Genomic DNA, 15,105 nt, shown 5'->3' on the forward strand with positions numbered 1-15,105 from the left:
TAGTTGAGTTTGCCTTGTCCTGATGAAGAAAATACACACACAAGTAGGACTGAAAAGCCGATTACGACCTAGGGGGAAGTACTACCTACTTACTATGTACTTTCGGTATAAGAGGGAAATCCTTATTAAGATTTTGCAACATTCCAAAATGATTGTTATTAAAGTTCTGCGTTACACTTGTTTTTTGGACTGTAGTCAGGAAAAGAATGAATCGTTGAGGCATGTTAATATTCATTTCTCTGTTTTTTCATAAGCCATTGTTAAAATGTAATATCATAATGTCAAGGAAGCCCACCAGTTTTAAGTAACTTATGTGAAAACATTTATAACTTTGTTCATTAAGGTTAGTTTTATAACAGTATTTAATGCATTACATGATTTTAATTCGTCACTTGCGCAATCTGGAGTAAAATTTAAATATTAATGTTTTATTTACTATCTGCATTACCCTACAGATCAAGCACTGTTTACTTATTATTGATAAAATTTAAATGTAAACAGATGTTTTAGAAAGTTTGTCGAACTAAGCTGTCAACAGCTGTTTAGTGCCAGTTTAATTTGAATAATGAAACGTAAGAACTACAATTTTTTCTGAATTCCAAAATATTCCAGGTAACTTTTCTTAACTTTTTCTTCATAAAAACCTTCTTCGGATTACAATGAACATTTTACAAAAAGAATTAACCGAATTGGTCCAGCCGTTCTCTAGATTTGCTCTTACCAACACATTTTGCGATTTATTTTTATTTATAATATATAGCCTATGGTCATGATATACAAGTAACGATATATATACTAATCTGAATTGATTATGTCTTGGGGAGGTTGCCAAGAGGAGAGTGTAGTGTGTGTTGTCAATATGTGGGGTGGATACATAGTGGTGCGTTGTAAAGTGTGCAGTCCAGCCGTCCTGCTCAACCTTCCAACACAAGAGCTCCAATCGCTCCATGAAAATTTCCTTTTAAAAGAATTCTCTACATAATTTATTACATTGGTTTCAGACCAGTGTGATTGCCCTGTTGAATTGTTTATCTCTATGTATGTATAACCTCATGTTACAAGTTTTACATCTGATGAACAGGGCAGATATTATTTCATAAAGCCTTGCATTTCTGTTGTAAATACACAATGATAGAAAATTTTTATAAAATGCTTATAATTAATAATGAATTTTAAACAAAGAAAGTATGTTTGTTGAAACTGATAAGATGCAACTATCCATAATATATAAGGGGTATAGGATGTTGGCAGATAGATTACACTTTTTGCACTTTCTTGTAATACTTTAAAAGCTTATAGAAGTTTTATAGTTATTATTGTAGATTGTACTATACATTTCATGAAAGGCTGAGGGGGAGGGAGGCAAAACTTTGCTTTGCTCAGAGAGGCGAATAGCTAGTGCCAACCCTAGAAACAAGTTTAGTTGCTATCAAATCCCTTATGCAATGAAATGATGAAGAAGATAATATGATTCAAACTCCCAGGATAGTTGTCATTCAGATAATATAAAAGTTAACATTTTAATTGAAAAAACAAACCATAGACTATTTAAATCATGTTACAAACCACAGCCCATGTGTTGAGTGTCTGCATCTCATACTGTTTGACAATATCTAGGTATTATTATAGGTTGATAGAGATTCAAGCACTGTAATAACGGATTATCAGTGCTTTCCCACCTGACTGTATCTGTTGTACGAGTTTTGAATACAAATAGCTGTTTGCCTTGCAAAAACGTACAGAATGATTTGATGTTGCTTTATGTTAACAAAGAAAATGTTTAGTTTTACATAATTTAAACTTGTACCATAAGACAAATTTTCTTTACTGTCCTGCTAGAAAATTATAATGCTGCGTATCAAAATGCTGAGTCGACTGTGGTGGACACATATTACTACTACTCTGATGGTCCTAAAGTTTGTACATGAGTACATGACTCGTGTCCCAGTGAACAACATAAAATATAGCAAGAGATGTATCATAGCTTAACGCATTAACTGTGGCAGACGCACATGACTACTACTATGACTTTCCTAAACTTGCTGCACGCCTCGTGTCTCAGTGAAGGTGTTAATTGTGAGAGTAAATATGAAAGGAAACATTTTTATTTTGACACTTGCAGTAAATATATTGTGATGTAAATTCACAGTTTTTTAACCATTTTAAAAAGATAGTTAAGTTTTGTTTTAACAAAGTGATTTGTGTACAAAAACCTTTAACACATTTACTGCTGTGACTGTATACTGAGTAAGACTGCAGAATAATGCATAGCCTCTGCACTATAAGGCTCTGCCACTGTCAACTTGTTAAAGCAATTTATAACATTATATACGTTCATATTTTAAAAAAATGGAGCATGGAATCTCAGACTTCTAAATTTTTATGCCTAGAATGGATGTTTAATGTGATTTTTAAAGCCGTGAGAAGCTTATAATGGACATTTCTCCTCCAAGGTCTGCTGATTCTTACTAAAGACTCAATATACCATTAACAACCTACAGATTACAGACAATAACAGTTATGTAGTTACATTTTGAATCCAAACTTTCATATTTAATCTTGCTACTTTGACTTCTTCATGCCATCCATCATTAAATCTTATGATTGCTTATTTTAAATACCAGACTGGATCTCTTCAAATGAACCCTTGTTTTATAATTTTAAAGTATGATTTTGCATATTTATTATTATAGACTTAAGTAGTTATTTGTTTCAGGAATCCTTACCAGCTGATTCCCGGAGATATGTATGCACATGCCCCGGACTCTGTAGTAGGGGATGATGACTGTTCAGTACCTGAAGGATATCAAGAGAATGAGTTACCTGATGATCCTGTAACACCTGCACCTGACACGCAAACTGTCGACACATGATACTGTCAGCGAACACTTGTATCAACCATCAGGAGTTTCAAGGCTCTGTCAGGAATCTGCTGATATTCCTGAAGTCGCACAAGACTTGCCAAGTCCAAAGTTCAATCTGTTGTGCCTTATTGAAATACCTTATATTTCAACAACATAAGGTACTGTCAAGATGTTAAGAACAACTGGAAAGACATTTTCAGAAATGGTTTCCTCTTTATTTCTTTGTGGTGATAAAGACTTCTTTTACAGAGATATCTGTAAAGTTATCAATAAATTAAGTGCAATATTTTTATATCCGTATTCTATAAGTTCATTATATTTTTTGTGTGTGAAGTCAGTTTTAAAGAAGCTACGAAATTATTTTGCTAATATTTTCAGTATAATAATTTAATCTAATGTTCTATCATATGATATGTTATTGTAGCACTTCAGTCTGAGATGGGCTGTGTCATAAATCTAATACAGGATACTGGATTTAACAACAAAGTAGATTCCTTTGCATCCGTGTAAGGAATGTGTGGCAGAAATACTATTTTTTTTGGTAATTACTTTACAGCGTTGATTTGTAGCTAGTGCGAACGTTATAATCTTTATTTCAAGGTGTTAATGTTTCTTGAATTTTGAAGAGAATGTCCTAAATATATATATATATAGTATTATTGTCAGATTTTATTCAACACTAAATGTTCATTATTCATTACAATTGTATTTGTGTTTATAATTCAAAATTAAGTTATTTAACTCTAAACAGCATAGCTTGTTTCTGAGCAGAATCATTAGATTTTGGCATTTTATGGATTATCTTGCTGAATAATGCATTTATTCAGCTAATACTATACTATTGTATAGGATCATAAAAAATTTAATAAATATGAATTTATAAGGAATAGGGTGATAACTGGTTAGTGAATGTTTTAACCATAAGCTGATATTAAGTTGACTAGTGGATTGAGAATAACGGTCTGAGCGTTTTATTAACCAACAGTTTTATAATAAATTCACATAAGATTAAAAAAATCAAATAATTTATTTTTAATTCAACAATACACATACAATGGATATTGTCAGTAAAACAATTAAACTATGGGGTTGGTTGCGTAAAATGACTATATAACATAGAATATATATATATACATGACTAATATATATATATATATATATATATATATATATATATATATAATAATATATATATATATATATATATATATATATTGATTAAATGTTTATTGAAATTAAATTCCGCTATTGCCATTTATACAAATTTAATGTAAATAAAAGTCGTTTGACATGTGTTTGGTCTTTCGATCATATGTTAGTTTGGTTATTTAAACGCATATGTGACAGATACCAGACAGATACGGCCAAATACAAAATAATTCAATCGTAAAAAGTAAGGGCTCTGTGGTGTAATGGTAGCACATTTACTCAGCAAGTGAGAGATCCGGGTTCGAGTCCCGGCGGAGCAAGTACTTTTTGTGATTGAATGTTTATTGAAATTAAATTCGGCTGTTGCCATTTATACAAATTTAATGTTTATATATATAGTCATTTCTCTCATGAAAATAGTTTTTTAAATCTTTTGTTGTATATAATGTTCTTGATAAGAAACACAGTGTATTATAATGTAGAATCAGAGCATGGTATATATTTAATGATAAAAGAAATGAATATGTCTGTAGGCTAGTTTTGTACACAGGGATCATTTTGAACTTCATATTTGGTCCTAGATCTAGAGTTAAAACCTTAATGAGTCAAAAACATATAAACAAAATTAGATTTATACAGATTTGATAAATTGTATTTAATGATTGTGGAATTTTTATGTTAAGGTGGTTCAATCAATTTTGGGTTGAAATAATACAAAATAAAATCATAGTCTTTTAGGTAACTTTTGAAGACTTACAAAATTAGTACCACGATTCTATGAGAAATTACAGGCATTTATAGTAGGAAATTTAGGTATTTTCTAACAAGACCAATAACATATTTTACAACAAAAATGTGAATTTATTGCAGTGAGTACAGGAGTTATACCTTCAGAAAGTGATGGTTTTTCTAATGAATTTGGCTTATTTAGGACATTAGGAGAATTTTAATTTATTAGTGAAATATAATTTAAGAAAATCACACTTTTTAAATAAAATGTTTTGGAAATACAATTTTCTAAATAAATAATAGACATGTTGTTCCCTTCAATCATCTATCATATATCTACTGTAAAACATTCATATCTTTATGTTCAACCATTTTCTATGAACATGTGTCCTTAAATTCTGCTTCAAATTCATAACTCTCCATGGAAAGATTAAATGAATTTTGTTAAATATTTCATGTATTCAATAATGCAGTATCTTTAAGAGCTGTGTGATTCATTAAAAAAAATATAACAAATAATTAATCACATCACCTTAAAAAGGTATATAACATGGTCCACCAAAAGAGCTTACTCAAATATTAATAATAATAATCAGACTTAAAGCTTATGTGGTGACCTTTACAATAGGGGTTTCTTTTTCCCTCAGTTAATCAGGGTGTAGAATGTAAAGGCAGAAAATTAATGTAATTGTTGTCATAGTTTTTAATGATATTAGGGTACAATTAATATACAAATGATTTATGCAAAATAGCTTTTAAAATGTAGTTATATTATATCTAACTGTACTTTATTCTTATTATACTTAATAATCATATTTATTAATTATATTTATCTTAAATAGATTTTAAAAAGCGTATTGATTATAGACTTTTTTTATTATTCTTACATTTATTACCCTATCATTATTTTTTTATATTGTATATCTCTGTTAATTTTCCTTATGAGCAGGACATATAAAACATAAATTGTCCAAGATACCTGTATTCCATCATTTAAAATTTTGATGCTGCTGCAATAATTTGCCTTAACAATACATTTAGTGATTGTTATGTACTATAAAGTGATAATTTAAATCCAAAGGACAACTTTATCAATGTACCATTACTGACTGATGAAATATAGATTTGTCTGATATCACATTCCTTACTGTTTTTTTATAAACTTATTATAATTCTGTGTATTCTTTAATACATAATACAATGAGCACATTGCAGTACAACCACCTGGCGAAAAGCCCTTTAAAGCCCTTGTAGAGTCTCTCCTGTTTGTTGTTGAAGACCATCTCAGCTATGAGCTGTTTTTTTTTTTTTTTCAAAATTTATCACCAGCCTTGACCTTATAGAGCTCTTTGAATTTGGTTTTAGGGCAAGTGGAACAATTAGAGAGAATCACACTAAAGCCTGTCCTCTTCTAGACAAGAAACAAATAAAATCACAAAGAAGAGGGTTGTATGATTATGTCAGTGATGTGAAAAATAGCATCCTGTTGGTGAGATGGAAGATTAACAGTATCATTACTTTTTCTACAAATTTCGATGCTATAGAGCTAATGGGTAATGCTATGCGACAACAAGGAGCAAAAGAAAAACTACTCTTCCATTGCCCAAACTTATAGAGAGCTATAGCAATTTGTGTTTATTGCATGACTTGTTACTATAAATACAATATCAAAATCAAAGAGAAAAATTGGTCCTGGCCCAATATTCATCAGATCCTTGACATAGCCCTTTTAAATTCTTAGATAATTCATAAGGTAACCGCTGAAAACCAACTCACTGTTACGGATTTTCGAAGAACTGTGACTGTGACATATCTAAAGTCTGGTAGCTAGAGGCATCAGATGGGAAGTCCTATAACAGTGAGCCCTCGAATTCAGCTGGCAGAACGTTTTGAAGTTACAAGGTACCACAGAAAAATCACATTTTATTCTCAAAAGACGAGCAGAGGAGGTGTCAGGTGAAAGACTGTGCCTCAAAATCTCTTAACATACTGCAAAAATGCAATGTTATATTATGCAACAAATGTTTCAGACCTTATCATATTACGTAAACAAATTTTGTTGTACATATTTTTCAAAATCAATTTTCTCATACCGTTGATTATGCTTTCATACAAAAATAATGTTATGTTTTCAGTCAGCTTTACTTATTTGACCACATTTATGTAATAATCACTTGTAGTTGTAAAGCTTGCCTTGTTGGCCACTGTCATATTTATAGGACAGTATCTTTCTCATAAAAAATGCATATTTTTTAAATAAAATTTTGTCAGAACTGTTTTTGGTTATAATTACCCCAAATACAAAGTTTCACTTAAAAGAATAATTAAATAGCTAGATAATGGGTTAATATGCTGTAGTGTGAACAAGATTACATACACCCTTGAATTTTCAAGAGAAAGACTCCTATCCATATGAGCATTGTGTGGCATAAAATAATGGTATTGATAACCAAGTCTATTATCAATATGTAATAGAACTACAATGGTAACCTCTTGATTCAAGTTGTTAATAATTTTGTTAATTATAAAGTATATTTCATCATTTTTATGAATTCAATTCTGAGATAGTGTTGTTTTAAAATAATTATCAGAGTTTACTTAATACAAAATATAGCATATAGTGTTTACAATCACTGTTTCTGTTGTTTACCAGTTAGATGTGAGCCAGCCAGAATGTTGAACGTCAACAGATTTTAGTATTGAACGTAAAATCTTCTCATAGAAAATTACCAAATTCAATACTAAAGAAGATTGAAAATTGGTGGAAATGCTTATTTTGGAAAACTGACCAGATTAACATAGAGCAAAAGACGTTTTAACACTGAGTCATGGAAACTCTATGCCCATGAAAACAGAATGTAAAATATAACTTTTGACCTCAAAACAACAGATACGTTGATGACGAAAGAATTGTAGCCCAAGGATCATATTTGTACTTATGAAATATGTGTCACTGGTTGGAATTATTGATCTAATAAGCAAATGATTGTTTGGAAGGTGTAATTAAGCTACTACAGAATAATTCAACATTTTGCCGTTGACAGAAAATTGTATGTAATGTTGGAAAATCCTCATCTTTCATGGAACTGAAACAAAGCTCTTATTCTGGATTGTCACAGTTTTTTAAAGAGACATTCTTATATTGTGTTACTTTTTAAATATTTTGTCTCCAGAGAAGATGATAGACTGGCAGTTCCTGTATGAGGTATGTGTTGTTCAGCTCACCTGATTTGTGCTTTGAAATGATGCGAGCTTAATTTACCACCCTGGACCCTCAGGTATATGATTGAGTTTTTTGACATCCAATTTGTAGTGTTGTTAATGTTTACTTTAAATCGCTGTATGTTCTTAACCTCATGCCTTATGGTGCAGGAGCTAAAAGCCAATTTGCATTGTATGGATCCACAATCTGGATTTTCTTGAAATCGGTTGAGCAATTTCCTGGATTTTTTTGGGGTCAGTATGGGCAGTTTCAAAAGTGTTTAAAATATGAAACAATAATTTTTTACACATCATATTTATTCAGCAGGACACATTTAAAACCAACCGTCAGCCACATACATGAATTATATACCTGCATCACCTAACTATATGCAGAGCAACTAATTGACTAAAAGTGGCGAATTTCAGTTTCTTTATCTGATGGTGTGATCTTGTGGTCTGAATGCAAGACTGGTTTGCATCCAGTCAGTACATTCATAGTAATCATAACTGGTCGTCGGTTGAGCTTCATAGTAAAGTTTTAAAACTCTCATATACAGACAAGTGCCTATTATTGACAGTTCTAGTTTAAGATCTGAAATTGGCTTTTGGTTGAAGTTTTTGGTATTTGTAATGAAATTTGGGTCAAAACCCTTTAAGATATTGTTTTGATTATTCCACAATGATGGTAGCAATTTTAAGTAGAGTTTTGGGATGTCTATAATCAGGCCATAATAAAAACTGTTAATGATAAGAAATACAAAGTTACAATATGTACGTGGAAGACGACATAGAGTAACACATTTTTTATAAATTGAAAAATGTAATTTCCTTAAAGAAAAAATTTTAATATTTCTCATTTTTTAAAATTATATTTAGTTTTAAAATTTAATTTAATTAAATTATAAATTAATAAAACAACACCCTGAAGCTCTAAGTCATGTACATATCACAAAATTTCATATTTTAATCTTCAGCCCTTTTTATTTGGCTCTAATTACAATATTGCCTCATATATTGACTTTACATTCCTTTAATTCCTCATGGAGATAACAAAATATATTTGCATACTTACTTACTTTATAGTGTCATCTGGAGAAGTATCTTAAAAATCATGAATGCAAATTTAAAATCATATTGACTGAATGAAGATGGCCCTTCATTGTGAGGCCAAAATATTTCAAGAATTTAATTGTCTAACCCATAAGGAATGTAATAAGGTTTGTGTCACGTAGAGAGTCCTATTTATCGTTTTATTTATTACCACTTGCTTGTGTTTAGAACACTCTTAAAGGGGTAACAAAAATAATTACACAAACAGATGCTGTAATTTATATTTATTTACAAATTAATACACTTATTACAAGAAAGACTTAATAATTATTTATTCTCTCGTGAGTACCTTTGTGATTGTCATTAAAATCCTCCAATATTTAATTATTTTCAAATACTATTTACAGTAATATTTTGCATTACTTGAATATTTATAAACACCAATATAGTGTGTAAACATTAAAAACCAAGACTGTATATTCAATACCTCAATATCAAAAAATAAAGTTTTCAAATTTTGTTACAGATAAGGAAGATGATATGACAGAAAAAGGTATACAAGGTGTTTCAAATTTTCTGATTCTTCTAAAGTTCCACATTAGAAATTGCTTACTTTGTAAAGCTATAAGTATCAATATCATATAACATGTATGTGATTATTTTTTTACACATATATAAAATAATCACATTAATACGAGATATAGATGAACCTTTATGCCTTTAAATAAACTTGTTTAAAAAGATAACTTGGCTCGCCACAGTTAAACTAAGTCCATGTGAAAAACCAACAAGTAATTTATTAACCACTCACTGATTGTAAGTTCTTGCAATGGATTTGTCTGTGTTCTTCATCTGAATTCTTCTGGTAAATAGTTCATGTTTACTGAGTGTGGAATTAAAAATAGTCCTATAAGTAGAAATAAGTAGATATTCCTAGATTTCTCAGCTCACTGTGATTTAAGAAAGTTTGATTTAATCTCCTGCTCAAATCAATGATTAATTTTCTATTATATAATCTTTTTGTTATTAACTGTGTGAAGAATAGTGTATAGTGCAAGTACAGGTTTTTAGATAATGTTCAATGTGTCATGCGAAAAATCCCCTTTTACATCCACCATATCATACAAAAAAAAACTTATAATGTACAAGTGTATATGTTTACAGACTTTACAAAGTCATCTTAACAATATAACTAGCCAATGAAGTATTTTAAAGAAATCACTTTTTTCAATATTGAAACTTAAATTTATCCATTACAAAATGTGTTTTCATAATTTCAATTTAAAAATAAAAATAATATTTATATATACATATTTATTATATATTAAATATTGTTATATATTATTCATATTGATGAAAATGACGAATATTATTTTATAATCTTGATTTTTCAAATTGTAAACAATAAATTTAGAAACCAACATGTTATGAACACTAAATGTCACACCATTGGTTAAAAAAGATAGCAACATCTTGGATTAAAAGATAGCAACATCTTGGATTACTGTAATACATTAAAACATCAATATATCACACTATTATTCTCAAGATACTGAAATACAGCCCAAGACATACATGAGCTACTGGAGTCTGATAAAGCTACCTAAGCTGTAACCACTAGAACCAATATAACATTGTAAAGTAATGACCGACCTGTTATGTTGTATGGATCAGAATTGTGGGATCTTACAAGGGAATCCCAGAAACATTTAATTGTTTTCTTAAACAAAATATTAAGAAGAATTTATGGTCCTATCCAAGAGGAAGGAGAGTGAAGAAGTAGAAACAATAAAGAGACTGACTAGGAACCGGATGTGGTTGCTCTTATAAGGAGGAGAAGATGAAGATGGCTAGGCAATATTAATAGAAGGGGAGTCTTATCCATTAGCCACTGCGCTCATCTATGAGTAAAACTGGAATCCCAATACAGTTTTACCTGATTGCAATCAATCTTATATCCATTTTAATATGTTTCGTTATATAATTTTGTATTACGAAGTGTGCATATTGCTAGTGGTCATTTTGTTTGTAACTGAGGAACCACATTGTTATATTTTTGATTTTTAAATTTGTTAATTGATAATAAGAAGAAAGTTCATAAATTTATTTGTAGGAAATTCTGCTTATTTATTGTTGCATAATTTTGAGTAAGCACTTTATGACATGAGAGGTAAACTTTTATTTGTTATGGTCATTGTATTATGTTTGGATAAAAATACGTAATTTTTCCTTTCTTAACTTTGGAGTATATATATTTTTATCTCGTAATTGTTTTAAATTTCACAATAGTTTGTTTTTAATTAAGTTCACTTTTTTCAGATCTAACGCTATCAAAGTTGACTATAAATCATGTTCCAAATAAGTAATTCATCATTTTTGTTATAATTAATATACAAGTGGAAATCCAAATAGTGAATGAAAAAATGGAACACCTTATAAGATAACATTCAGGGAACTATTATGTACAAGGGTTTCATACCTCTATGAATGAGTACATTTATTATACTAACACTAAACACAACTATTCAACATTTACATATATAATACTGAATACAATATTATGAGCAAATAAATTAATTATGAGAATTCTTCTTCTACCAAGAAATCTCAACTTAAAATTATGTCACCAAATGAGTGTTTTTATCTCAATAGAAATCAAAATAATGTATTTAAATTTGAATGGGCAGAAACAGAATAGTAGGATTGTTTTTTGAAGAATAGTACACAAATTTGACAAGCTTTTATTTACAGTATTTGAACTGAGCTTAAAATCATCTACAGTATTTTATACAGTACATATTTTTGTGGTTTATAATGGTTTTAATTAATGGTGTAGCAGTAATCTTTGCTTAAAAATGTTATTCATGACTATTTATACATTTTACACCGGGTAAAAGTAAAAAAAAAAAAAAAAAAAAAAAAAAAAACTATTCACTATATGTACTCAAAATAAATAATTGAAGGAAAACATTATATTTTGAAGCTGAATCACTTAATAAGAAAATTTACATTAAAGCTACAAGACTGCTATTAAGTTGAAAATAATTTCAGTTAATCGGTCTACAAAATTATGCAATAAAGGTACATCGGTGAACCCTGAGGAAGATCATGTCCGGACCTTTGATGGCTCAAAGGCATCTTTTATGTCATCATCAGGATCTGAAAAATAAATAGCAGCAATTTAAATTTATTAATTTGTAAAGTAAAACAATTATATTCTTAATATAATAAATATTGGCAAAGAAGGGAATAATTTCCTCTTTTAATATGTACATAGAAATCTTTATTTTTGTACATTTTACTATTGTTTCTACATTTAAAAACAGACTTAGAAAGTTCAGTAGAGTTGCTTATTAAGTCCCATAGTTTTAAATTTTTAAATTTGATGGATTTTTGGCACTGTTTCTGTTTATGGTCCCTCAGAACACAAATCATCATGGATTACCACACACACACGCACGCACACATACACTCACACATGCATGCACACATACACTCACACACGCACGCCTTTTAAGTTTGAGTGCCAGGTATTGAATACTGATATAACGGATCATTTCGGACTGGATGTTCTAATGGAATACTCAAAGAGTCCACTTTGATCAAGGAAAAATGTTGTAAGATATTAAATAGTAACAAGCTTAATATACAATTAAAAAGAGCTGATTGGACACCTATTTATCAATGTGATGAAGTTAATATGAGTCTGTGTAAGTTTTATAATTAACATAGATAATTACCAATTAATTACTTGAACCTTATAAATATTTATAACAATATTGTTACAATTCTTCATGTGACTTAAAGAGGATCACTAGTAGCAATAGGAGAAGGCGTCCATGGATAACTGACAATTTGGTTTCCCTAATAAATAAAAAAATTGTTTGTATAAATTGTGTTGTAAAAATAAAATAAATTATGAATTAAGAATACAGTATAAACAAATTTATAAAATAATTAAAAACAAATTAAAATGACAAAATTAAATTATTATTCTCAACTTATTAATCAAATAAGGGTAACACCAAACACTATTGGAAAGTTATCAAATCAATCTTAGGTAACAATAGGAAAAACATTGATCAAGTCTACCTCAGAAATAAACAAGCTAAATATTAGGTTATTCCTGTTATTGTATGTAGCTCTTCTAGTTAGTTTGTGGTTAACTTTCAAATTCAGATATTTATATTTATTGAACAGAGAGTAGATTTGTTTGTTTTAAGTGTTCCTTTTTATTGAAACTTTTAAATATCATGCACAGGACAAACAGCCTTTTGGTTAGGCAGTGGAATTTCCGGCCTGAATTCATTGACTTGTTATTGCACAGTTTGTCTGGTCTGGCTCAAAATAATAGTTCTTCCCTCATGTACCTCAATCCTGCCCATTTACCTACGAACAGTATACCACCCCTCCCCTCCCACTTCTTATCTTGATTTCTCTGAGATTTGACCAGTATACTCAGTTGTGCATAGTCATGAAAATAATTTTTAGCTCTATAACCACTTTATGTACGTGAATATACAAATATTTGGAAGATTATAGGTTCAGTTTTGATTTAGGAATTTGATCTCAAACATTTGAATTTCTGTTTAAATTCAAGTAGTAGAACCAATTTAAACATAATTATGATGATAATTTACAACATTCAAGTTCATTACAATATGTGTTGTTACTACATATACTTTGGTAATTACTGGTTTTAGTACAAAAAACCAGTAATTACCAAAATGTGTTACGAAAATTTTAATAACCTTTACCAGGATATATAATGTCATATGAAAATGGTTTCGGTTAGCTTGAAAATGTAAGTTTTTTATCAAACAATTTTGAGCTAGTTTGATATATTTTCAATTTTTAAAATAAACAAAGTGGTTTAAAAATACATTTATTTGTAGGATATGTTTTTATGTCACAATAAAATTGGATAAATTGTTGGATATGTAATTTTGTCGCACATTGGGTAAAAAGAAGTAAAGAACTGAATATTTTTAGTTAGATTTATATATTTATTTTTTAAACTCAAACATCTTATTAACATTAGAAACAAGGACAGTAGATGTAGTTTAATGAATAATTTAATATTTTCATTTTCTATTGTACTATATTGAGTTTGTCTTATAGTACATATAAAATGCTTAAAATCTATTTTATTTCTGAAAAATAGTTCTTTAGCCTATCTAAATACTATGTCGTGAATGACATTTTGTATTGTTTATTTGCAAACTATCGTATGCAAACTGGTATGAGTATGAGTATGAGTATTATACATGAACACTTGTAAACGTGTTAATTTAATGACTGTGCTTAGCTTTAAGAAAAATCTTACAAATGGGTGTATAGAAACAAAACACATCTCAATGAAGATAGTATTTTGTTTATTGAGAAATAAAGTAATATTTATGAACTTCGGGAAGTTTAGTTTTGAGTGGAATTCGTTTCAGAAAGATTTAAATGGATAAAGTGTGTATTTTTGAACATTGAGGGAGTTGGAGATGGTGTTCAAGGGAACCTGGAATTTATTTATAAAAATAACATTTAGTGGTCTAACAGCTATAGATGTTTAAGGTTTTGATGATTTCTCACAACATAAATCCTTTAAGTCTGGCCTACAAACTCTCATTTCCACTATAAAGGCCTAAGGGTCGGATGCAGAAGGTTTTAATCATTGATAATAAATAGCTGCAAAGTTTCAAGTTTCAAATTCCCTTTCATATTCCTGTGTATAAGGCTGATTCGATCTTTTATAAAATTACTACATCTTTTCACATATGGTATCCAACATTTCAACATTCTAAAAAATGTAGTTATTTGATCCTCTATATCCTCAACAGTTAATCAAATACTACTTGCCTGGAAGAGAGAGGATGTCTTTATTGAGATGAAAGTAGCGGTGAGAGACGGAACACGCGACGTTGGCCTCCGTTTGACAAGTCCGACTGCGCTGGTTGAACTTGGTCGTGGGTCCACACCAGAAATGACTCTTCAGCAACCTGATAATCAAAAGTGAAACAGGGTAGATTTCATGACCTCATCCGATCAAAACATTTTTAAAACATTAGTCATGTCTGTGAGCTAACTTTTATCTGGCAGTTAGATAATTAATGTTTTC

General features: G+C 29.6%; 1 protein-coding gene across 2 annotated transcripts in view; it reads right to left on the bottom strand.

The window, feature by feature from the left end:
- Positions 1–11,934: 11,934 nt before the first annotated feature.
- Positions 11,935–15,105, bottom strand: part of LOC124365487 — a 103,476-nt gene continuing 100,305 nt past the window's right edge. For both annotated transcript variants that reach the window (XM_046821475.1, XM_046821472.1), the window contains exons 7-8: positions 14,847–14,986; positions 11,935–12,155 (exon numbers count right to left, since the gene is read on the bottom strand). In XM_046821475.1, coding sequence (XP_046677431.1) covers positions 12,103–12,155; positions 14,847–14,986 — 193 coding nt within the window. In that variant the 3' untranslated portion in view covers positions 11,935–12,102. The remainder of the gene's footprint in view (positions 12,156–14,846; positions 14,987–15,105) is intronic.

This window comes from Homalodisca vitripennis, chromosome 1, assembly GCF_021130785.1.
Source record: "Homalodisca vitripennis isolate AUS2020 chromosome 1, UT_GWSS_2.1, whole genome shotgun sequence".
Classification (NCBI taxonomy): domain Eukaryota; kingdom Metazoa; phylum Arthropoda; class Insecta; order Hemiptera; family Cicadellidae; genus Homalodisca; species Homalodisca vitripennis.